At 40.4% G+C, this 26314-nt stretch overlaps 1 protein-coding gene across 13 annotated transcripts in view; it reads left to right on the forward strand.

Annotated features, from left to right (window-relative positions):
* Positions 1-26314, forward strand: part of Oxr1 (oxidation resistance 1) — a 413570-nt gene that overhangs the window by 327469 nt on the left and 59787 nt on the right. For 9 of the 13 annotated variants that reach the window (NR_152565.1, XR_001781500.1, XR_001781499.1 and 6 more), the window contains 2 exons: positions 22524-22606; positions 25521-25628. Coding sequence is in view for 9 of the 13 variants with exons in the window: in NM_001130166.1 (NP_001123638.1) it covers positions 22524-22606; positions 25521-25628 (191 nt within the window). In the remaining 4 variants the exon portion in view is untranslated. Of the gene's footprint in view, positions 1-13990; positions 14283-14564; positions 14669-22523; positions 22607-25520; positions 25629-26314 lie in introns of those variants that run through there. The other 4 variants (NM_130885.2, NM_001130163.1, NM_001130165.2 and 1 more) reach the window with 3 other exon arrangements.

Genomic DNA, 26314 nt, shown 5'->3' on the forward strand with positions numbered 1-26314 from the left:
GATCATCTAGGAGTCTTAGTTGAGAAGACAGTGAAATGTTGCACCTGAAAACCCTTGCATTATGTGTCTCCCTAAGTCAAAAGAGAACACACAGGAGGTTCTTGACAATCCAACTAATGCTATCTCCTTCCTGGGATTCACTGGCCCTAGCCTCCTAGTTGCACAGGGCAGCTCTATGACCTCCTTAACAGACAATGTGAGTTATACTTCAAACAGCATGTGAAAACCCTTAGTGCAGTGCATCTCGCAGGAAACAATACATCTTCATTGCCCTATCCAGTGAGTCTTTACAAGATGTTGTTGTTGCTGTAGTAGATCAACCCACTCTAAGCTCCAATTGCCCTATGGTGCAGTGCTCTGGATTTTCAAATGAAAGACACACACACACACACACACACACACACACACACACAGAGAGAGAGAGAGAGAGAGAGAGAGAGCGCCTTATATTTAATATGCCCTAAGCAGCTCAATGGTGGGGCCACTCCCAAACTTCCATGCAGCTAGCACACTCTCCCCTCCAATATTCCTGAATTATTACTTACTAAAACCTAAATTCCATCCTGGTTGCCCCAGCCTGCAGTCCTCCTGGGCCATGATCCATGAGTCTTATGTGCTGGCTGTCTCTTCATTATGCACTTCCCAGGCCTGCTCTTTCTGCTTCCCCAGAATGGGGCTTCTGCCTCTCTTCTTCCCTCAGTTACCTTACCCAGGAAATCTAAAGTCCAGTCTCTGACTCACTGCCCAGCCATTGGCCACTGGCAACTGTATTTACCAATTAGAACCATCTGGGGACAGGGATCTGCAATGTCTTACATGCAGGATTCTCATGGAATTTGGGAACCCATAATGCAAGCATTAAGCCAAATCCATAACACACTGTCATGTTTATTCTTCTCTGGAGTATAGTTTCATTATCAGGACAGAGACCCACAATAGACATAGCAGGAAGCTTGTAGTGACTCTATTGGTTGGGCACTGGAGTCATTTGAGAAGTTTCTTGCTGGATATCTGGAGCCAATAACAGACAAGCCCACATATCATGAATCTGGGTGTGGCCAGCATGTGGGGCTTTTCAAAACTTGTCAGGTGTCCAAAACTATGTAGCAACAGCTGAGTGCCTTGGAGAAAATCTATCATGCAATAATTGGTGCTCTAGTAATGAAGAGAAGGAAGATAGCCTAATTCCTTTTTGTTTGGGGCTGTAGAAAACATTTTGGGTAAAATGCGGGGAACAAAAACAAGTATTTCTACCATTCAGTCAACAAACATAGATCTGAGTGCCAGGCTATGTTCTTAATAAGAGGGAAAAAAATCTCTGTCCTCATTGGAGTACTATGAAAAGACAGGAAATAAACAGGAGGCATTGTGATCTAATTTGTTACTCTAAAACAGTAAAGACCAGATCAGCAATGATCAAGCTCCTGAGAGAAGGTATGGAGAGCACTAATGAGAAAGGAAATTGGAAAGAAACTATGAAATCTCATAAGGTATTTCCTCAGCTGGCACATAAAAATAACAGAAGCAGGAATGACAACATGACCAGTTATAAATCAGAATCAGTGGCAGAAAATTCGTCATTGAGTGTCAGCAAGGCCATAGTCTAGTGTGAGATTTTAAGTAGCTAAAAGAAACTAACACCAAACAGACAGGACAGGAGAGAATGTCTTTGGAGGAAGCTGTACAGTGTTTACATTTTAATTAGAAGAGCAAAGCTTAATTCCCCTTGTGTTTTCTTCTTCAAAGTCACTAATAAGGTAGTGGATTAAGAACAAAGGTGCTAGGCTATAGAAATGCATAGGCTAAGATTAGTGAGGATATGCACACAGGATACCCACAGCTACTGTACATCAATGCAAACTACCTGGTTCGGGGGGAGGAGGGGGTTCCTGAGAATTTTCATATGTGGCCTTTGATAATGCATTCAGAGGAATTATGATATATCTGGGAAACATATACTCAACCTTGTAACAAACATATGTTTATGGGCTGAGATAAGTTAGAAATTTGTGCTGTATTCAGATCTCAACATGCCATCCTTGCTGTTTCTGAGAGTAGCTAAGTGAAGGTTGGTTCCCTCAAGGTAGATCTGGGCACCTAGATTCACTTGATAGTAGCACTTAGTACCTTGGCCACTTCAACTCCTTCCTCATCTCTCTTCCTCCTCCTGTTTGAAGCAAGGGCTCAATATGGATTATAGGTTGGCTGTGCCAAGGCTGACCTCAAACTCACAATCTACCTGCCACAGCATCCAAGTATTGGAACTACAGGTATGTACCACTTCCCTTGGTATAGATCCATGTAACTTGTAGCTTGAGGCTCAGCCATGTTTCATAGCTGGCATCTTATACCATTATACTCATCTGCCATCAAATGCTGAGGAAAAGGAGCAGAGGCCCATTAACTGGAGCTCTTCTGTGATGGGCCTGCCAACAATGGACATCATTTTTGCAATCCATCTTGGGGTAAGATATCAATCTCCTGAGAACTCCTGACCAAAGGGAATCTGGGAAACACTGTGTTGGTACGTCCTTAGGAAGATAAAATCATTAGTGACAGCTAGCTGGTCTCCATCTGGATGATGGAAGCTCTCTGCCAGACAACTGTAGCTGGGTGAACAAGCTGTGTGTACTAGCTTTGTTTCCTGTTGTTATGATGAAATACCCAGATGAAAGTAACAGTCCTGGAGAGATACAGTCCATCTGTCTGGAAAGACATGGCAACAGGTGTGGAAGATGGCTGGAGGAGAAGGCTGGTTAGTCACAAGGCATGCACATTCAGGAAACAGAGAAAGAGAGAACAGGAAGTGGGGTGGGACCATAAAATTTCAAGATTGTCCCTAGTCCCCAGTGACCCACTACCTCCAGTGAGGCTATACCTTCTGAAGATTCTAGAACCTTCCCAAATAGCTCCACCAGTTGGAGACTAGAAACACACTAGCTTATGGGGAATACTGTACAAAATACCAACTTTCTGAAAGTGGTGTTAAATTGGAATTGAAGGATATAAAGTACATTGTAGGCTTGAAATAATTTGAGGGGTGGAAGACAGTGATAATTTGAACTCAAAACTTTAATTTCTTTTACATGGTCAAAGACAAATCTTCAGCTCATAAATTAAGTCATCTAGTGGATTCAAACTTCTTTAAAGTAGTCAATACAAGGTAGTCATTGTCAGCCTCAGGAGTAGTTTTATCTTGTTCCTTAAAATTTTTCCTAACATTTGATTCAACATCTTCCTGAACATTGGAGGTGGATTTGTGGCTGATTTTATCTAAAGGGACATTAAAATGGCACTATAGATGAAGTAGTTTTAAAATGATCTCAGCAGGCCAGAATAGATCAACAAAAAATTTCTGAAGCAAACCAAAGTGAAAACTATAAGGCCTTCAGGGGTCACAAGTTCTTTCACAACTTGTCATCCTGCTATGAAACCCACAGCAGCCACAGGCAATAAATGACTGGATATGGTTGTGCTACAGTAACATGTTCTTTAGAATAACTGTTAAGGCAAGACTGGATCCATAGGCATTAACCAGTTCAGCTCTTGGTATGTAGAACAATAGCAAAAGCCAGAAGACAATGCATCTAAATTTGTTCAGTCCAGAAGATAACATGGCGAACACTGTCTGCATTATCTGTCATGTGCTCTTACTCAGAGATTACCTCCCAGATAGGTTTTATGTGCTCTTGTTTTACATAAAAGTTGAATTTCAATTGACCAATCCTTCAGAAAGGCCGTAGCTGCATTTAAGCATTAAGAAGACTCTTCTTGGCACACAGCTGAATAACCATGGCCATCCTGGCATTTCACCAATGTTTGGGTGGACCGGGGAGAGGGACAATTAGTGCCTGCATGAAATATGGATGGAAATTTGATGTGTCAGCACTTTCTATGGGGAAGCTCTGGATCCTAAAGGCTCAAGTCTTAACCCAACGGGAGACACTCTGTATTTCCCTGGCCCTTGTCTATCTACCTTTCTGGGTAAGCTAGGTTTCAATTACAGCATTAAATGAACTTCTAAACTTCAGTAACCTGTGATATAGTAAATTTCTTGATTATATCTTAAGTTCCACAAAATAACTCAGGGCCAACACACTGCTTGTGCACCATCTAGAATATGTCCTGTATTGGGTGCTGATGCAGGAACAGCAGTACTATGGAGAGTAAAATGCTCATTTTTCAAACATGTATATAAACCATATGCATAATTTCTTCTCCATGACTGCCAGAATTAATTTTATAATTCAATGTATGATTGCAATGAAACAAATATATAAAATCACTTGGAAGAACTGTGTTTAAGTGGCATCTTAAACTTGCTAATAGTTTTTAAAAATGCAGATTCGTGAGTTCTCACACTGTAATCCGAGAATTGGTGTGTCTGGCTATAGCTGGGGAATTTGCTTTTTAAAAAAGTTCTACAGCTGATTCTCATTATCAACAGGAAGTACTGTGAGCTAGAGCTTTTAATGCAGAGAAAGGGGATTTAAGATTACAATGTCTGCAGTACTGGCCTGGACTAAAGAGGAGGGAACAAATAGTTTTGAAGTTCACTTTGTATGGTATTTATTGAGAAAACATACTTGCATGTGTCCACATATTATGCTGTATGTTAGCTGGGATAGTTCAACCCAATGTCCTAACAATACTTGGCTTTCTCTGTATATTTTAAGATTCTCATCCCTATCTTTTCCTTCATGATTGCTAGGAAACTAGAAAACCATAAAAAACAAGTATAAAGTGACAGCCAATCAGTCCCTGTTGAGTTCATTCAATAATTGTCACCATGGTGTTGACACCTGAGTGCTTAGGTAAAGAATGGGGTGGATGAAGTACCTTGCTTGCTTCTCTTGTGGGTAGCCGTAGCATCAGCTTTACCTGTGCACCTGCTACAGTAGCACAGACTGCAATTTCAAATGTGGATGTATTGCTGGCTCTGCTCATTTCAGGGGAGATGGGGAAGTAAAAATAAGAAAGAATAGAAGCAAGTGGTCAGTGCCCGATTCACTGAAATCGGAGCTTTCAGGTTCCTGACAGATCTTTAAGGATTCACTGTCCTGCTTTGGGTTTCTTTTCCTGTATGCTGTCATTTCTGGTGCGTTCACCTGACATTAGCATTGCTCTCAATGGGGTTTGGATCAGAGTGGTGGGAAGCAGGGCCTGCCCCTTATGCTTAGGAAAGGAGGCCGTTCTTTCCATGTTCAGTCCTGCCAGCTTGTTGCTCGTGCAGCATGGCTGGGTGGCATGTTGATAAAAAGAAAAATTGATCTTACAATGCACGTGCCCTGGGAGAGATGGATGGGCTTGAAGGCAGAGTCTTGTTTTATTGTTACATTCCAATGTGTCTATGGCTGAAACAACACCAGGCTCAGATTCAATCCATCTCCATGAAGGCGGGATATAAAGGCTTCAACCCTACAGAGTGAAACTAGAAACTTGGCTTTGGCATAGAGCAACAGAGTTAAGTTCTCCTCAAATTATAACTGTTGTCTTGTTTATGGTTTTCATTCTGTTTTCTTTTCCTCATTTAAAAAAGTACACATCCCAAGACAGCACAATTAATTTTTAATAATCCAAACCTAGAGAATCTCTAAGTATAATTAAATATCATCATATAACTAAAATATCTAAGTGTCTAAAATTAACATTAAAATAAGGTGCTTAATATCTCACAAATGTTTTCTTCAGCTTAAGGCATAAGTACAAATATTTTATTAAATAAATACAGTAAGCTAGAGCAATATGGAAAGACCTACTCTATATCTTAGAGGAGAAAAAACAGAATGAGAGCCTACAAAAAAGGATCTAAAAGACAGAGGTTGGGAGCACACTATAGCTGTGGATGGCACTGGCAGACACTCACTCTACTCCAACCACAGAGAATCAGCAGAAACCTGCGCTACACAGGGAATTAGAATGTTTACCTGCACAATAGAACATTCCTTCCTGGGGATTCTGAGCACCTGGCTCCGAAACTCCTTTGTTGGGTTCTCACAACTGTAGGTAGACATGGTAATATTCTTGGCACTCACTCAGGGAGCTGAGTGAAATTGATCCAGAAGCCCCGGAAGCTGCCTCATTCCAGGGATGGAGTATTTAAGGCTGTAATTATGTAATTGTAATGATAACCTTCAGGAGGTTGTAAAAATAGTTCAGAAATAATTCTATGTTAAGTTGATGTGAATTGTTGTGACCTAGGTTTTAATTATAAATTAAATGGAATTGCTAGGTCCCCATTTTGACTCACTCACATGGAAATGGCCTTCTGACAAGGGTGAGAACTAGTACTTTTTAATGTTCAGAATTAAGAACAACAGTTATTTGGTGCATAGTAAGGATGATAATGATTATTAATGCAGGGCAGTGTCATCAGGTCCATTCCCATTCTACTGAAAGGCCATATCAAAGCTTTGATGTTGTAATTACAGTTACAGCTAAATAAGTTATCATCTTCCCTTCTGCTACTTTGATATATTGGAAGTCTCCTATTTGATAAGGAGTGTATGTGTAGTCCTTTTTGTGGACATAGAAGCACTAGGCTTTGAATATTAAAAAAAGGGAGGTGAGAAGAAGGGGTTTAAAAAGAAAACAGTTAAAGTCAAGGGTAACCAGGGTTTGGCTCTGTACCAAGCTAGGCTGTAGCTTCACTGACATGTCTTGATGCAGCGATTGTGAAAGAGACACATTCCCTGTTCTTAACGCTTTTGAAACATTGAAACACTGCCTAGTGTCTATCTCATCGGTTCTATCAATATTCCTGCTTCTCCCATCAGAAATTTGAGTGCTGACATTTCTATGCCAGGGACATGGTCTGACTTCTTGAGGACCCAGTTCCTTTCTGTGCTTATTCATGTGGCGCGCCTTCCTCCTGATGAGAACGTGAGCTGCATTTTACCATCCTGTTTAAGGACTCACCATGATACGCACTGTGCTCGGGTGCTTCAATTTGAGGGGGAAAATGTCTAGATTTTTCTCAAAATGGTTCTGTCATGCTTTCTGGTGAAATCCCATTTCTCCTCCAAGATCCAATAATTTCATTGGCATTAGAAAGTATTTTGAGGGGCTGGTGAGATGGCTCAGTGGGTAAGGGCACCCGACTGCTCTTCCGAAGGTCCGAAGTTCAAATCCCAGCAACCTCATGGTGGCTCACAACCACCCGTAATGAGATCTGGTGCCCTCTTCTGGTGTATCTGAAGACAACTACAGTGTACTTACATATAATAAATAAATAAATCTTTAAAAAAAAAAAAAAAAGAAAGTATTTTGAAAAGTAATGAGCAAAGCAAAGGATCTATTCCTAATCGTCTCGCTGAGCCGGGTAGGATGCTAGGAGTTTTAGGAATAGAAAAGCCATGTGATGTCAGCTCTACAAAAAAAGATAATAATAAGATATGAGCTTGAACTGGAAGGGCCTGGAAATATGTGACTGACCAATAAGAGTAGGAGCGGAGGAGGGATCACAAAAACATATTAGCCAGGACCGCATCAGGCAAGGCAAACCTAAAAATCAGGCGACAGTTTCTTTAAACTATAAATAACACAAAATTACTAAAATTTGAAAAGAACCAATGTGTTTTAGAGATACGGTTCTCATTATTTTCAAATGATTGATTATAACATCTTTTGGTATAATAATTCAGAGTGATTTTTTTTGGTTTCCTCACCTTTTTCTCCCTAAGTTCCTATTTTTAGTCAAAATTGTCTTCGTTGATGGGTTAAGGATTCAGCTTACTGCTAAGTTACTTGCTAACATGCACTAGAGAACACAGCTTGATCTGCAGAGAGCTGAAAATAAACAGAGCTCATTTGAAACTTTCCTATTTTAGGGTAAGTTGCTGATATTATTTAACAGTAGATACTGCAATTGCTGTTTCCAAAAATCAAGAGAACAATGTTTCTTCTAAGGAATGTTGACCGGGTGTGTGTAGGGGGGTGACTTTAAATAGATTTACAATAAATTCGTTTCCAAAACTGTATCACCAATGAAGTTCCTCTAACATGTTTTTGTATTTTAAAAAAAAAGCCTTCAATATAAATAAATTTAAGTAAATTGATGGCTACAATAAACCCCCATTTGTGCTTTAAGATCAAAAGCTACACATGTCTATGTACACACATGTTCTCACCAGTGCACATTCATGTGTGGATGTTTTATGTATACACACACAGGATTCCTAGAGGGATACCAAAGATGCCACAGACCCTTGATTTTACAAAGAGGTGAAAACTTACCACTATATAGCTTTTAATACTCCTTGAATTTTTTGTATTATTATGTGCATTTCCTCTTTCTTTAAAAGTGTTAGTGAAAAGATGATATCAATGAGACAGGTATCACTAAGCAAAAGACAGTGTAGTTCTCCTCTAAGCATAAGATATGGCTATTGCATTTGAGACTTAGGGCAAGAGGGTAAAATTTACTCTCTGACTGATGCAAATCTGTGTTACACCATCAAAAGTAACTTTTTCCTCATTAAGTATTCTGCATATACGTCATAATTATTTTTAAACTGAGCACACAAAATGCCGATGTAATTAGTGATGCCTTCTCTGTCACTTTATGTCTATGTATGTTGTATGCCACGTGTGAGTAGGTACCCTTGGAGGCTAGAAAAGGGTGTCAGGTCCACTGGAACAGGAGTTTCACATAGTTATGAGATGACCGATGTGGGTTCTGGGAGTGGGAGAGGAGAAAGCTTTCTTAGCTTCTGAGCCATCTCTCCAGACCTTGTATTTGCTTCCCATACAATTACTTAGTACATTGAGCAAGATGATAATTGTCATAACAAAGTGATAAAATTACTAAGGTACTAATATCCTTATTCAGGTAGTCATCTACACTCATGGAAGGTGTGTGTGTGTGTGTGTGTGTGTGTTCACACATTTGTGATAGGATAGGAATTGTTCTTCAGGAACTATACACTTTTTTTTTAAAGACAAGATCTTTCACTGGGACCTGTGACTCCTGAGTCAAGCTAGACTTGATGGCTAGCAAGCCCCAGCAATTCCCCTGCCAATGAAAGCACTGGGATGAAAAGTGTCACTGTGGCCTGCTCTTTAAATGGATGCTGAGGATTGAACTGAGTTCTTCATGCTTCTATATCACACACGTTGCCCCTGAGCCATCTCCCCAGCCCTGGCTCCTGCTTTCTTATTAGATCTTCTCAACATTTCTATCTTCAGAGGCATGGAGCCCAAAGGACAGAGAGGTTAGGTCAGTTGCTTCTCATGGCTCCACTAGTAGCGAGGCCTTAGGGCCTGTGTCCTGAAGGCAGTACTGCATTCTGAGCCATGTGCACAGTATTCCAGTGACCTTAATTGATATAAACATCACCCTTGCAGAGAAAGAATGGTTTGCACTCTCTGCAGAAAGAACTAATGATTAAGCAATACAGCATTTTATCTTAAATACATTTTGACCAGCACTGAGTAACAGCAATTTAACATTGCACAATCTCACAACTTCCTATAAGACAGAATAACCTCATTGAAATATTTTTTATCTTATGAAAACATTTTAATAGGCTATGTATACACACTATACAACAATAAAAATTCAGTCTCTCCCACTTAACCTAAGTTACTTGTGCCAGAAAGGAACAAGTTACCACCCCTGCCCCAATACTTTTTCTCCTGTAACAGGGAATTGAATTGAGGGCCCCATACGTTGGGGAAGTACTAAACCATTGTGCCATACCCTCATCCGTGTAGATACACTGTGTGTGTGTGTGTGTGTGTGTGTGTGTGTGTGTGTGTGTTCAGACACAGTCACAACTAGCGGTCCAACCTAGCTTTGAACTCATTTTGTAAGACAGACAGATTTTTAACTTTTTAACTTCCCATCTCAATCTCCCAAGTAGCTGACATTAAAGTCTTTAATCCCTAGGCCCACAAGTTTCTTATGTTCTAACAAAAATTTTTTATAATTTGTTCCATAAGAGGTGCTCTCAGCCTTGTTTTCCACATTAGAAATTACGTGTGTGTGTGTGTGTGTGTGTGTGTGTGTGTGTGTGTGTGTGTGTGTGTATTTAAGACTCTTTTTACTAACCATATGAAGAACTCTTTCCCCCTTTGAGTCAGTCTTACTATGCAGCTCAGTCTGACTTCAGCAATCCTCCTGCTTCAGTTTCCCAAGCTGGTGTTACAGGCAGCTAGGGGTTTTGAATTTCTGAATACATACCCATCTTATTTCTTTGTTTATTACCATTTAAAGTGTTTTCAATGTTGTGCTATAGTAAACCAAAACCCACCATTTCAGACATAAATAGGACCTAGTATAAGAAGCTTTGTGTTCATGCTGACTGGATTGAAGGGAACATAACTTTTATCAAATGTGTACAGATTCTGTGGATGCCCTTTGCAGGAACTACCATGCTGTATGCCCACCTGCCTGTCATGGACAAAAACCAGCAGTTTTGCTGTCACCAAAATGCCTTTAAACTCCGCTATTCTAATCAAAGAAATTGGCATTTATTGTCTGCTAACTGCATTTCACTGACTCCAAGCAGGAGCTTTGCTTAGGTTATCAGAGCTTTGGGTATCAATGGTAAGAGTCCAAGAACTTAAGATTTCTTACATCTTTCATTTTCCTTTAGAGTTAGAAGGCTTTAGCACTTATAGCTGCTTCTTTGAGCCATGTCGAGTTCACATGTGTGTTTGGTATGAGGGAACAGTCATGGGGCTGCCAGTCATTCTGGAACTGTTTGTTGCAGACAGTAACCTCTTCTTCCTACCCCACATATTAGATGGCTTTGGCATCCTTGTTGAAAACCAATATGTCATACAAAGTTTACTTCTTAAGGCTTAATCCATTTGAATTGATGTATGTCTATCTTTATACCAATATACAATTTGTAATTTTATATTATCTTTTGAAATTGGGAGATAAAAGGCCTCCAACTTTTGTATATACTCAAGTGAAGTATGTCGGCAGAGAAACTTAGATACAGAGATGGTTACAACATTATTAATAATAAGCATAAAATCAGGAAAACCCCAAAGACCATCATACAAATGGATCAATGTGGCCTCTGTCCATGGGAGCATTATGTGATTGATATACAGGTACATTTGCAGCATGAGACGGGTCCAGGGGTGATACATGACGTGAAAGAAGCTAGGCCTCAAAGATCAACATTACACAGTTGCCCTCTGAGATGTGTGCATCCCAACACACGGTATGTTAGTGCTTGCTCATAGCAGCAAGTAGAGCAGGAAGTCAACCAGGAGGCCTGTTTTCACATGATAGAAACATTTAAAGACAGTTTTAATGGTATTTCTACAATATGTACACTTTGAACAGGTGGATTTTATGATGTGTAAATTAGATGCCAGCAATGATACATTAAAAATGAGGTAAAATGTAGCCTACAAACAAACATGGTAGACAAGGAAAGTTTTTTAAGGGCAACAGAAATTTATGTTGCTGACTTAGAGTAAGAGAAGACTCACTGGCTGTCACATTACAAACAATTGCCAACCAGACCAAGATCAAAAGTCGAGTTTAGGGGAAGGTAGGGACAGGAGAAAGGACCTCTTTCTGAGTCAAAATATAGAAAGGAACTCATATAGAAAGATAAGGAGAAAAACTGAAGAAAAATGAGCATTCATATTTGATGGCCTATGTATGATTCTCTGGGTCCTGTAGAAGATAAAGTAACATTTGGGTGATAAGTTTGGTACTTCACCAGGATGATGACAGTTCAGATAACATGTGTAGTGCACAGGACAAAAGGTTGACTGTATAGAAGTATTAGGGTTCATCTGAATTTAAATCAAATTTGTAAAGCATTCAGTCATATGGTATACAGTCAGTATGGTATACAGTTTGTCCAGAAGCTCTGGCCTTCTGTGATACAGATGCAGAAATGGGGGAGAGGGGCTAACTCCTTGTAAAATTGTACTTGAAGCAGAAGAATGCAGGTTCATACTGTTTGCAAACGTGGGTATTAAGAACTCAAACACTATTTGCTTATGCTAACCACAAAAGCAAGTACATTTAGTGAGACAAGAGAAAACAGACTCTAGAAAAGTAATTTCGGTTTATCAAGGTTTTTCTTTAAACATATTTTTGAAGCACCCTCTCTTTCTGTCTTCCCCTCCCTCCCTCTCCCTCTCTATCCTTCTCTCTCTAAACTTTATTTTGAGACATCTTAGTAGGATGCTCAGGTTGGCTTTGGACGTTTAGTGTCACCTTATGTTCTATTAGAGCCAGGACTGCAGGCCTGTGCCTACCAACCCTGGCTCACATGCTGATGCTCTCAGAGAACTCAGGGAGGTACTGAGCTGAGTAATGCCTTCTACTGAAATGTAAGTCTCAGATATAACCAAGACAAACTAACCACTGTTCTTAGGATGTTAAAAGGAGTTACATTCCTGGCTGGTTTATGGATAACAGTCTAGAAGTCCAAAACAAACAAGGCCAGATTTTGTTGGCAATGCCCCCTTCTAGTTACAGACTGTCTTAGCTGTGGATTCTCATGTGGCAGGTAGGTCAGAGCTCATGGCGGCTGTATCTACCAGGGGGCTATATCCTGGTCAAGAGGGCCTCGACCATGACTTAATGACTTCAGTAAAACCTCCTGTGGGGATTAGGGTTTGAACATCTGACTTGGGGTATCACAAACACTGTACTTATAGCACCTGACCAATATGTCCTTAAGAGATACAGAAGGAAGGCTGGAGCAGATTTAAAACCAAGCAACACTTCTGAACATACGGATGCTTGCTGAGAATGCAATTTTGTTGGCCTCTTTGTCCTAAGCACTGTAAATTAGGCATTCTGGGGAAACTGCCCACACAGTCTATATTTTTAACCAGATATAAAGTTGATGCTGCTGTTAGGATCCTGAAGTTTATTCAATCAAGTGAGAATTTAAACTGATAATGGTGAAGGCATGGGGAAAAAGCTGGGTCAAAAGATTTAAAACATTGATCAGAGGGCAGCAGCCCCAGAAAGAATTATCGTTAGTACTTCAGTAACTGGGCAAATAAGTTCCCCCATTTTCTGGACTCCATTCTTCAGAGTTCTTAGCCTTTTAATGTCCTAAGCAATTTACAACTTTTCCTCAACTACTTCAAGATACTGGAGATTCAAAAAAAGAGGGCTCATTTAATTTGCAGGAAAACTATCAAAAGTATAAACAGATATAAAAAGAATAAGCAGCTCTCCCAGGAAGCAAAACCGAGTAGTAAGCCTATGTGTCAAAACACACTGATCTTTCTCAAATCTCTTGTTTTCCACCTAAAAGGTGGATCTGTTCATCAGAGCCCTCACTGGATTGGATTCCTGCAAAAACAATTTAGCATTAGCTCATAAACTCACAGCGAACCTTACACATGGACACTGCAATATTTAAACTCCGACTGCAGTCTCAACATTGAAAGTACCCATCACTTCACTCTTAAAGATTGTTTTAAAGGTGCAAGTTTGTATATGATTTATCCGCTGCGGGCCCGCGGAGCTCCGACACAGACAGACAGACAGACAGACAGACACACACACACACACACACACACACACACACTCACAGGAGTTTCCCACATCATTAGCAAAAACTTTGCTGGGCTCTAGAACTTCTGGTACGCCTAGCAGTGTGTCTAAGCTGACTGCTAGCCCCACGTCGCCCCGGGGAGAGGGGAGAAGGCTAGGGGGTCCTCCCTTCCGCAGCGGTCCAGAAAGTCCGGCTGGGTCCGGGACGGGGCGGGGCAGGGCGGGAGGGGGGGAGCCGGCCTGCTCCACCGCGGAGGGACGGTGGGGGAGGGCGGATCGAAACGGCGCGGGAGACAGAAAGGTCCCGGCGATTCTAACCTTGGGTCCATTCAGGAAGAAGAGCCATGCTTTGCTAAGTTAAGCTCTGCCCCGAGTGGGGTGCGGCAGCGACTGGCAGAACTTTTTGGAAACTTTGTGCGTCCGGACTCCCCCGACAGGGCGGCCGATGGTCCGTCCCGGGCCGAAGGAGGAGGCCTGGCCCGCGCCGGTCGCCTCGAGGCGCGGAGCCGCCGCCCCCGGCTCGGCAGGCTGGGCGGGCGCTGTCGCGCGGCGGCCGCGGCCCAGAGAACCGAGGCGACGGGCGGCGGCATGGACTACCTGACCACGTTCACCGGCAAGAGCGGCCGGCTGCTGCGGGGCACGGCCAGCCGCCTGTGGGGGCTCGGCGGCGGCGGGGAAGCGCGGCAGGTGCGCTTCGAGGACTACCTGAGGGAGCCGGCTCCTGGCGACCCGGGCTGCGGGCCGGAGGAGCTCCGACCGCCCTCGCCGGCCAGTCCCGAGGGACCGGGTGAGTCCCCTAGACCCCGCGGGGCTTCGCCTCCCGGCGCGCGGACGGGGACCGGGACTGGGGAGGCGGCGCCACGGGCAGGTGTGCGGGCGCGCAGGTGTGCGGGGGCCCCGAGCCTTGCAGCTGCGTGGTGGCCCTTCCTGCCCCGGGCAGGCGCCACCGACTCGTCCCGATTCAGCGTGCGATCCTCCCCTCTCTTCTGCCTCCTCCAACCAGTTGTGACGTCCATGGAGTTGGACTTCCAGAACGCCGTGTGTGCGCAGCCTTTGCTTTGGTCAGTCGTTTTTCTTGGTGCGAGCCAGCTGCTAGGGCTGGTGTCCTAACTTTAAAAACAAAAACAAATGGTACTTTGTAATCGGAAGCGCTTCCCTCCCCTGGGGACCTACGTGAGTTTTGCACTGAGTGTTTGCTTGTGGCCGAACGTGGAAACTTTTCTCACGTATTTGTATTGAACCGCTGTGCCTTCTCATCCACCACGGCAACTTGGGCTACTCTTTTTAAAAAAAGTTTAGCCGGGCAGTGGTGGCGCAAGCCTTTCATCCCAGCACTTGGGAGGCAGAGGCAGGCGGATTTCTGAGTTCGAGGCCAGCCTGGTCTACAGAGTGAGTTCCAGGACAGCCAGGGCTACAGAGAAACCCTGCCTCGAAAAACAAAAACAAAACAAAAGCTGTAATGGCACGATACCGATCCCTACCGAGAAATGTAAAGTGCTGCGTAAGCATTCTGGTCTAACGCGTATGGTAGCTTTTCCAGCTTTGTTGGCTTTCTGTGGAATCAGGCATTTGTGTATATAGTTTTTGCAGCTTGTCTTCATATGTTTGTGGGTGCTTTAAAGGTGGCTAGTTAACTTGAGCAGTTCAATTTTAAAAGTTGAGAAAAATCACAAAATACATAAAAATTTGTCCATAATCCCGCACCACTGTTTATTATGGAGCATTGAAGTAATGAGTATTCATCACTGGGGGTGGGCATGTAACTTATGCTTTGAAGAAACTGGACCTTTAAAATCTAGTTTCAGCGTGTACCTTTAAATATATCTTTCTTTACTTTGCTCATTTTGTCTTCTTTCATTAGAATTCCTGATTTCTGTTCTTGAAATCAGAAAGAACAAAAAGGGTGTGTGTGTGGCGGAGGGGGAGGGGGGGAGAGGGGGTAAATTTGTAAAGTTATTGGCTGGATTAAGAATAATTTTAAAGTTGAGACCAGGAATAAAGAATTATACTTGAGGATGTTTGAGTAAAAATAATTAATGAAATTAATTTTCCTACTTGAAGACAGTTGCTCTTGGTCAGTCTCTGAATGGGTGACTGCATAATATGTGGACTACCCAGCTAGAGAGGGATATAATTGATGTCTAACAGATATGCACAGACATACAGAGCTTTCATTTTTTAAAATACAGTGAGCACACCACTAGATCTGACATTTGTCTTCAGATCTGCAACTTCAGGAGCTATACAAACGCCTCTTCTGTTGAAACTGCTTATGAGTTCCCTGTCCATTCTAACGTTTGTGCTGCCCCAGAGCTCACAGTTTAAAGAGGCCCTGAGAAGTCTTTTGGTGGTGTGACCACAGTAAGTGGGTGGACCCGTCCTAGCTTTAACTTGTGAAAGAACTTAGAAAAGTTACCAAATCCCTCTGGGCCTGAATTTCCTTGTGTATGAATGTGGTTGGATTAAATGATCTCAGAGGTTCTCAGCTCTGGAGTCTTTACCATTGGGAGCAAATCTGGTGACAAAGATACTCGAGACAGCTTGGGAATAGCATGCAGCAGTTAAAAACATCGCCTGTCTAAAGTTAAGAGGCAGAGTTCTGAAGACTTCCAGTGAGCCATTGCTAAGGCTAGAGCTGAGGCGGGAGAGCCCCTGGCTGGCGTGCACAGAGTAGGTGTAGCTCCTTAACATTGTCCAGATTGTAAGGGGCAGCACACGTGCATTTGTATATAACTGCGCTTTTAAGATCTCTAAGCAGTCCTTGTTTAAAATAGGAATTTTCTTCTTTGGACCTTGCAGTTGGGTTTGGGCTGAGATACAGTTGTTCTTGCATCTTTAGCTTCTGTCATCCTTCTAGATAGATTTTTGGTTTGTTTGTGGTTGGTTGGTTGGTTGGTTGGTTGGTTTTTTACAGCTTACATTTCTGTATACCTGTCCTTTAAAAATTCTTGAGTCCTTTGACTCCTGTTAATGCCTCCTGTTAAGAGATATGTACGTTCTTATAGGTTGTCTGCAGTCTGGAGCCCTGCTTGTTGTCCAGATCTTGTTTCTTACTGTGTGCTGTTTTAGTACTGATGAAATGCTGAAAGAAAACTTAGGTCGCACATTCTGATTTTACATTGTCTTCAAACAGCCCGGTTACTGGGCTGCCAGAGTTCTAGCTGCCTGACTCCTCTCAGGGCAGGGCCCTCATTTGTCAGTTTTCAGTGTTTGCTCACTTTTGAGTTAAATCTCTGTAAGAAAGTGATCATTGAGACCCGGCGGAGGCATAGTCGGGGTGCTAATCAGCACCATTGTTCCCGATAAGAATTACAAAAGAGACAGTATAATCCTACCTGTGATCTGATTGTAAACGTGCGCCCACCTTGCACATGCTTGCTGTTGTTAGCTTTCATATTTACTAGATCATATTCTACTCATTAAATACAGATCAATGGCTTTGGCAAGTTTAAGGTTTAAAATTAATGTAAGTATCAACTTTTGTCAAAACTCTTTTATATCAATTCTGTCTTCCCAGTTGACAACAGGATTCTTTAAATAGCACCGTGTAAATGCTCTTCTCATTTACCTTGTAGAACCGAAAACACTGTCATTAACTGCCCTTATTTTAAATTCTCAACCTCTGGGAGTGTAGCAATTGATCCAACAATCAAACAAAAAATCAAAACAAAGAATTCAGCTGGCTGTGTACTTTAAAGCTCCGCCTCTATCTGCTTACTGAATATGCTTCCTATGTCAAGGTTGGGTTTGGAGTGGCAGAGGGGTGTGGTTTAGTTCTCACAAATATCTACCACATCCCAATTCATTATGCCTCTGTTAACTGGCCTGAGAGAGAACACTGAAGCAGGACTCCCTTGTCCATCTTGGTCCTTTATGTCGTCCCCCCCAACCCCCCGTGGGAAGGTCATAGGGCATAGCGGAAGTGGGAGTAGTAATGGAAGCAGTTTTGCTAAATGGTGATTGTCGTGTCTGTAAGTTCTGACCTCAGTAGTGGGCCATTGCTGTCTTTAATACTGTCCAGCTGCAAACTGTTGAACTGAACATTAAGGCATTTATTACACATTAGTGTTATGTGTAAACATAGAGCTGATGAAAAATGATGAAGTAAACGAGCCTGTGTGGGTGATAACCTAGCGCTTTTGAATGATGCCATCCTTAATGCTTCTGCTTCACAAATGGAGTTTAACTAGCTTTGGTTTGTTGGTTTCAAAAACTTGGGTAATTTAGCTCTTCTCTCAGTTTCCTAAAGTGTTTATTGAATTTTATATTTGTCCTTTGGAAGTATAGAGCTGAGGTAAAATGGTTCACGTAACTGTCCGAGTGCTTAATTTGAGGAACAAACAAAAATTTACATTTTGTTGCCTTGAATTTAAACCACCAGGTCAGTGAAATAAATTCTGTGATAGCCCATTATGTATGTTTGCACTCCTTCATTGAATGTTTTCAGACTGTAATTGGCAGCAGGTAACTGAGACAGGTGAGGGATCGTGATGCTAAGAGGAGCGAGCCCTCCATTCAAGGCCTTTTTGTGTACTGACCAGCAGACTTATCAAAGTGGCTCCTCACACTTTAACTACATGATTGGTGCTCCTCTAAGAAAGGGGACATGTTTTAAGGACACGTACAGATGTCAGAGATTGCTAGTTTTAATTTACTAGCAATCAAAAGAGCGAAATGTGAATCAATATAATTTCAATATTAATATATAATATTATGTATCAATTATATATCAAAATAAAAGTATAAATCAGTAGCCATAAGACAAAGATCAACCCGATTGACCATCCAGGATAAACAGTTATTCCTGATTTTATGAGTAAAGAGAAAAACTCTATAAGATAGCAAAAATAACTAAAATAACCACTGAAAAAGAACCCTTATTATCCTTTTAGACTCCAATTTCAAAACTTAATTTTTTGTTTAGTCGAATATATCTTTATGTGCCATGTGTGTGCTTATGTGTATACATGATTCCTTGGGCACTCAAGTTTGTGTGACTGTGTGTGAAGGCCCAAAGTTGATGGTAGATCTCTTCCTCTGCCTCCCCTGGGGCAGAGTCTCCCTGAGTTCACAGGATCTTGCTACTCTGGCTAGCCACGTTGCCTTGAGGATCTCCACTCTTCCCAGAGCTCGGGATTGCAAGTGGGCTGCCATGCCTGCCCAGCCTTTACATGGCTTCTGGGGGTAAAACCTCAGTTTTCACACTTGCCAAGCAGCGGTTTTCTAGCTGAGCCACCCCACGCCCAGCCCTTCCAAAGGTCTGTTTGCAAACATTCTGATGCAGTCAATAGTGATGGAGCAACAGCTTTATATATGGATGAAGCAATCCAGGTATGCACTTATCCCCGGGTCTCTGAGTGGTTGTTTAGATTTTAAGGTACAGATTTTGGATTATATACTGAAACCTATAGACTTTGTAACAATGGAAATGTTTTGTGGTATTTTTGATGTCCAGTATGAACGCTATTATGCAAATATGGCTAATAAGTATTTTAAATGTGATTTTTATTTTTTTTAAATTATATTGAGAAATTTGGCTTTTGGATTTATAGCTAGAGTTTTTTATTTCATATTTGCAGTTTTTATTTTGCTGTGATCACTGACATATACCCACACGGTCACATATACTGGAGTCAATAAATATGATAATAGCTAATGATAAAGGAAAAATTCAAGGGTATTTGTTCAAGACTGGTCAGAAACTTTACTTAGGATCATCATATAGTCTTGGGGACCCTAGAAAGTGGATTTTGCTGTAGGAAAGAAAGTCTAACCGTTTCCAGTTATACCTGGGTAACTGAACACAGGATGATGGAAAACTGACAAAAGGCTATGATTCATCAGACCCTGGGGGTCAGACTTACTGAGCCACTGTGGATGACAGAGAACCTGATGAGCAATGGGAGGTGTTTAGGTGTGGGACATGGGTGAAGGGGGTGGGTGGGGTGGAGTGTCCTGTTAAGCTGTTAAACTGACTTAGCAGAATTCTAAACTGGATTGTAGAAGAAGAGCACATACAGGACTTTTTTTTTTTTTTTTTGGTGGAACTGATCTATCTATAAAGAAGCTATACATTCTGAAGACTGCACTTGTAAGTCAATTTAACCTGAGCATTCAGAGACTATCATTGAATATATTGTTGCTGGAATCTCTTGTAGTGGAAACAAATGTAGAATGATGGCTAGTTAGAAAAGAAAGCAGATCTTAATGAAAGATCATACTTGTGTCTGAAGAGATTATCCCTAAGGTGCGTCTGATTTCAAAGCATTACCTAGTTGGTATTGTTAGAATCTTACTCATTTTCAGTGGAACGTCTTAAATATGATGTGAGCTGTTTTGTCTGCCACTCCTTTTTTATAACCTGGTATTTATTCATTGTTTCTTTTACAATTTGCATGTTTATAACATTCAGAGTTGGTTTTATCAGCACCATTTTACATCACTTATTTCAGATCAGTAGACCGTCTCCTGTACTGCCTTTCTGTTCTCATTTTGATAAGCCTGCTTTGGTTTATGTCTTGTGGCATTGAATGACAGTTTCATATGCCTGCAATTCAGACTCTTCACTTTTCCCTCCAGTCGACTTGCTTTACATGCATGAATTATTGAGTAATTCTTTGATATTTCCTGCACAGTGATTTAACCTGGAGCAAAACTAGGAATTGGTTCGTGGGTATGCATACACTGGGTGGAGTAATCTTTTAGGACTAACATCTTTTCTCCAGGATTTGTGTTGGTGGAAGGGCAACCTGTGTGAGAGTCATCTCTGATTGGTGATACAGGAAAAGGGAAAGCTATAAAAGTGTCAGCTTTAACTTAATCCCTGCGACCACATATCTCTGTCCTTTTTCCTTTGGATGAAGGCAGTCATGGCTGTGTCTGACATCATGAGAACGATCAAATTTATTCTATATTTCACCACCTGGAAGGCTATGAAACAGTGCAATGGCCTGAGGGCTTACTTTGCATTATATTTTTGGCTCCCTCTGTTGGCGACTTACGAAGCAACAGAAGTAAAATTTGATTTAAAATTTACAAATATTATAAGATAGTCTATTTTTTTCATCCAGAAAATTAGTTTTATAATATACAAATATTATAAAATTAGTTTTATAATATACAGTTTTATATAGTTTCAGATATATACAGAAGAGTTAAGAGAATATTCTGATGTACAAAATTAACATTCTTTTTAAGAAATTTAGCATTTTGCACTCTGCCAGAAATACAGGCTAGTGCCAGTTTTCCTACTGACAGTACGTGGTTAAGCATCTAAATTTTCACTCAGTCTGGTACTTAGGAAATGTTATGTCATAGTGATTTAAATTTGCACTTCACTAGCTGTCTGTGAACCTAGTTCTCTCTGCCTTTTGTCCATTGTTTACATTTGACTTTTAACAGCCTCTCTACTTTGAGCTCCTGAGATGTTTGGGATACAGAGGTAAAGACTGGTTTTTGTGTCTGCCACACATCTGCCCTGATATCTTTGTGGTATACACACTACAACCTTTGTTTGTTTGTTTGCTTGTTTATTGTGTGTGTGGGTGTTCCAGAGATGGAGTCACCAGGAGTGAGGGTGGGCCTGTACCTGCTGAGCTATCTCATCGGCCTATATTTTTCCTTATGGGAAGTATACTGCAGTTATAAGAATTATGGTGGGGACTGGTGAGATGGTTCAGCAGGTAAGAGCACCTGACTGCTCTTCAGAAGGTCCTGAGTTCAAATCCCAGCAACCACGTGGTGGCTCACAACCATCCGTAACAAGATCTGACTCCCTCTTCTGGTGCATCTGAAGACAGCTACAGTGTACTTACATATAACAAATAAATAAATCTTTAAAAAAAAAAAAAAGAATTATGGTGGTACTAGTTTAAATCGTGTCAGAATGTGTCCGTTCAAATTAGTGGCTCGCCATACTCCAGGCCATTGGTAGGTACAGAGGGGAATTTGTAGAATGAAGCACACACATTGTGGAGGCTATAGTTTCGAGGCAGCGATTACAAACACAGATGGCAATTTTTAAACTATAGCAAATTAAGTGAAGATCAAAATTTGCAATTCTTAGCAGCTGGTCTTGCTTGGGGAAATATTGGGGCAGCTTTAACTGTTTCTAAATTGGCTTCTGGGGGATTCAAACACTGTTTAGTATAATTTAAACTAAAATAACTGATCTGATGGTTACAAGTAAATGCGGTAAATACGTTCTCATGTAGTCAAAGTGTCAGTTAAGTTCCGCCAGTGGGAGATCCAGGAGACCTGCATTTCTCTAGATTATTTTAGTTTCAGAACTAATCTTTCTTGGAGAATTGTAGTTTTAATTTTGGGTAAATACAGTACTTTGCTATGTTTACTATCATTTCATTCTGAGACTTTGAACTAGTACTTCAGGAGAGTTTATGTGAATCACTTAAGATGTTTAGATAGGAAGGTATTTTATCACGATAGTACATGTGATCATTGTTACAGGGAGAATAGCTGAGAAAATTCACAAACACACATTTCAGACTGAAGCCAGCAGCTGACAGTGGCTGACAATAAAGGTTTATTTGTTTACATATTTTACGTCAGAGTGCTTTATATCTGTGTCTGCACACCAGAAGTGGGCATCCATTGAGCCCTTCCTTCACAGGTTGTTGTGAGCCAACACGTGGTTGCTGGGAATTGAATTCAGACATTCTAGAAGAACAGAGCAGCCAGTGCTCTTAACCACTGAGGCCTCTGTCTAGCCCCTGATGCTGATAATTAAAGAGCTACGTGAAATACTTTAATCAGCAACTGAAAAAAAATTATCATTCGATCTAAAATGATGTATTTTTTTATAGAACCACACACTACAATTCTGTCCTTCTTGCCTATAGAGAATTGTTCCTGTATATGTTAATGGGTCCTTTTTAGATGTTAGTTAATAGCAATAACAACGATAATCCCCTCTAAGTTAGTGAGTTTTCTCTTGCTGTGAGCTCCCTCCTGCAGTTGTTGTCATTACTCCGAAAGGAAAATGTAAAGTGTTTTGCTTCCTTTTTCTTAGACACTGGCCAAAAGAAGACCTTAGACAAGAAAGATGGGAGAAGGATGTCTTTTCAGAAGCCTAAAGGAACCATTGAATATACTGTAAGTTACTTTGGCAGAAGCAATCTATCTCTGTGACAGTCTTACCAAAGGCGTTTTCTGTTTGACTGCACATGAGTCAAGTATTGTTAATTGCCTCGCTTTGAAAATCTGACTTTGTTGTGTGTTACTTTCGTTAATAATAATCCTTGATTCTTAACTGCATTTTATGATTTGTTTTTCTTACTGTGTTCTACAAAGACAGTATTCTGGCAAGTTAAACTTAATAATGATGATAACTTAGAGTCAGAGTTCTATGCTGTAATAATTTTATTAGATTAGGCTTTTAGGAAAATATTTACCTTTTTAAGAATGCTCTTAACTGAGTTCCCATCGGTGCTAATGTTAGTGCTAATGAGAGGTGGGACCCTTACAAGCTAGGGTGAGTACTGAGTTACCTCACTGTGAAGCAGGGTTTCTGCTGCTCTTGAATCAAGCCTCAGACAGTGTTGGTGTTTCTCATTTCTGGTTACAGCGGACAGCTGAGATGAGAAATAAGTTCTGGAGTGTGGCATTTTGCTCACTTGGCTGGATGTAAACATGAGTTAGATGGTGCTAAACATTTTGTAAAACAAATATATGAATTCAGATTAATTTTGTTACTTTTCTAACATCATAACTGTATTTATTACTCAGTATTATACTGTATATACACCCACACATATATACTTTGCCATATTAAACATTTTTAAAGGGCTAGAAACTACATCTTTAGAAAGAATTAAATTAACTGCTATTAAAAATAATCGAATTTTGAAGCCGTAACCCTAAATTATGCATTTTTTGTTCCTACGTGGTTGGAATGAGCAGATGCATTCAAATAATAAAAGGATAAGTAATACAATTAAGTATATTCTTGAATGTTTAAAAAAAGAATAAGATTTGAGACATGAAATATATTTTATGCCCTAAAGGTGTATATGATATAGTTTTTGATGTCATGATCATGAACTATATAATTTTATTGGTTTTGAATTTAGGAATTTAATTTGCCATTCTTGCCATGTAATAAATAAGGAGCAAAAATAAAATGAGAACCATTTACTTTGGAGTGAGGGAAGGCCATTAAAAACGACATTTTTTTCTTTACTTTATGATTGGCTCTTTAAAAACTTACATATTGACAAGCGATCGTATTAAACATCTAACAGATCTTTTTTGAGATTCATTATTTTTCTTTTTATTCAACATGTCAAATTATAAAAGGAAAGAAATTTGAAAGCTAGGTAAGATGTTGTTGTTTTATACTCTATTTTCCTGTAATCTATTTTCCTATAATTTTCCTATAATAAGCATGGAATGAAGTCTACCACATCTTCATCTAGCATGACTTTTCTATATCGCATACTTAGGCTTCATGGTTGGCATCGTTCTATGCAGTTGCAGTCCCAGCTCTCTGGAGGCTGAAGCAAGGCAAGTTCCAGGAACTTGGCCAAGCAATGAAAAATGTATGTTATGTAGCTTAAATATAAACCTAATAGTATATTAGATGGTATAAAGTTAATCATTATATTTTTAGGTAGCCTAAACGCTAAGATCAAGTTATATACATACACACTGCAGTTTTAACCAGAAAATTACTTTGGGAACTAGAGCGGGCCATAAAAATGTTGTCCATGCATATTGTATGAAGATAACTCGGCTGGTAAAGTACTTGATTGAGAACATGGGGATTTTAGTTCAGATCGCTCGGACCTGTGTAAACACCCAGGCCTTTGTGTGTGTGTGTGTGTGTGTGTGTGTGTGTGTGTGTGTGTGTGTAGTCCCAGTGGAGGGGAGATGGAGGCAGGCAGATCCCTGGAGCCTGGTGTCCAGCCAGCATAGTGTAGTCACTAAGCTTGAGCATCAGCATAAGACTGTCACAAAATACAACATAAAGAGCAATCGAATATGGCACTGCTCATTGACTTCTGTCCTCTACGCATTCATGTACACATACACATGCAAACATATGTGATCACAAACTCTTCATACACATTTATACACATACGTTATCATTTTTAATAATTCTGTATACCTTTCTACTAAAGTATTTTTCAGTTACTAAATCCAACGACATTCTCTTTCTGTTGCTGTTTGTCATCCATCCTTCCTACTCATACATTTTCTGTCCTTTGCTTTTTTTGGTTAAATTTCAAGTGACCTGCAAACTAGTCAGCTTCATTATGGAATTTTCATACATATGTGGCATTCTGTACTTTATTCTGATTGGTTCCTCTTCCCCAGGCACCCCTTCTCTCTTCTGGCTGACCCCTTTCCTTCCTCTAAACAGCCCCCCCTAGGTCTTCGTGTCGCATGTGTTCTATTCGCCCTCTTTGCCCTGTCCTTAGGATCCCTCTCTCCTCTCTCACATGGTCTTGCGAGTTTCATGACCTGTGTCTCACATGTTGTTTCCCCGATCCTTGATTCCCAGGTGCTTGCATTTTCCGCTGTCACTTCCTGCTGGAAGTTGCAGTTCTTCCCTTCCATCCAGCTGCAGCCCTGAGCTTCTTTGTGTTTCTCACAGGGCTTTGGTGAGGGTATGTATATGCACACATGGCAAGGTAACCCAGCTCCATGAAGCCGGAATTACAGACGGCTGAGCCATCTGCCTGGGGACCTCTGTAAGGACAGTTCAAGCTGTCACGCCGTGAGCAGTCCTCCATCTCAGTCCTCTTAATGCTTCTGTAAAGTGGAAATGCTTTAACATATAACTCTGCATTTGGAGACTGAGTTGTTGGCCAGTGTGGACTGTGGTAAACTATATGTTCTAACATCCATGCTCTCTCTCTTAGTAGGTTGAGATCATTGTAGAATGTGATATTTCTTGAGTTTTCTCAGGACATTTTCAAAATGTATTAATATTGCATAAACCCTCATCTTCTAATTTAATTTTTGTTTTAACTGATAAAAGTAATCTGTTTTTCATTTTAAACAGGTTGAATCAAGGGATTCTTTGAATAGCATAGCCCTGAAATTTGATACCACACCCAATGAACTTGTTCAGTTAAATAAGTTATTCTCTCGAGCAGTCGTGACTGGACAGGTACTGTTATTATTTAAATGTGTTGATGTTTATAAAGTTATTAGGTAAAATATATTCATTCTTACATAGTTAACAATGTAGAAAAATATGAGAATAGATTTTTGTGTTTGGAGAACAAATCCTTTTGGCCAGATAAAAGTTTCAGTTACATGTATTAATTCTCTTTTTAAAACAACTGAAATAATTGTAAGTTATGCTTCAAATATAGTCTTATCAAATTTTTAAAAACACTTAGGGCAGTTCATGCAAATTGACAGAATTCCAGTGTTTTTAAATGTAAACTATCCTTCCAACTAAAACTTGTTTTCTACATGAAAGTAGCTAACAAATTAAATCTTGCAGAAATAGTCTAGCCTTTATCAGGGGATTTTGTTTGGATCTTTAAGCTTGTCTGTGACCCTTAGAGAATGGTATATTTAAGCAGAGAATTCTTACAACCTTCCTTGTCTGTAGTAACGCACTATATTGATATACTACTGATTAGCCACACAGTAGAGCTTAGTGTATTGCTACTTGCTAATGTTAACACTGCAATAGTAAACATTTGTATGTTTCTATTTTATTTATTTATTTATATATATATATATATATATATATATATATATATATACACATATATACACATACATATTCCACAGCATAAATTCTATATATAAAATTGTTGGGTCAAGGAAATATGTACAACT

The sequence above is a fragment of the Mus musculus genome, chromosome 15 (genome assembly GCF_000001635.26).
Source record: "Mus musculus strain C57BL/6J chromosome 15, GRCm38.p6 C57BL/6J".
NCBI lineage: Eukaryota > Metazoa > Chordata > Mammalia > Rodentia > Muridae > Mus > Mus musculus.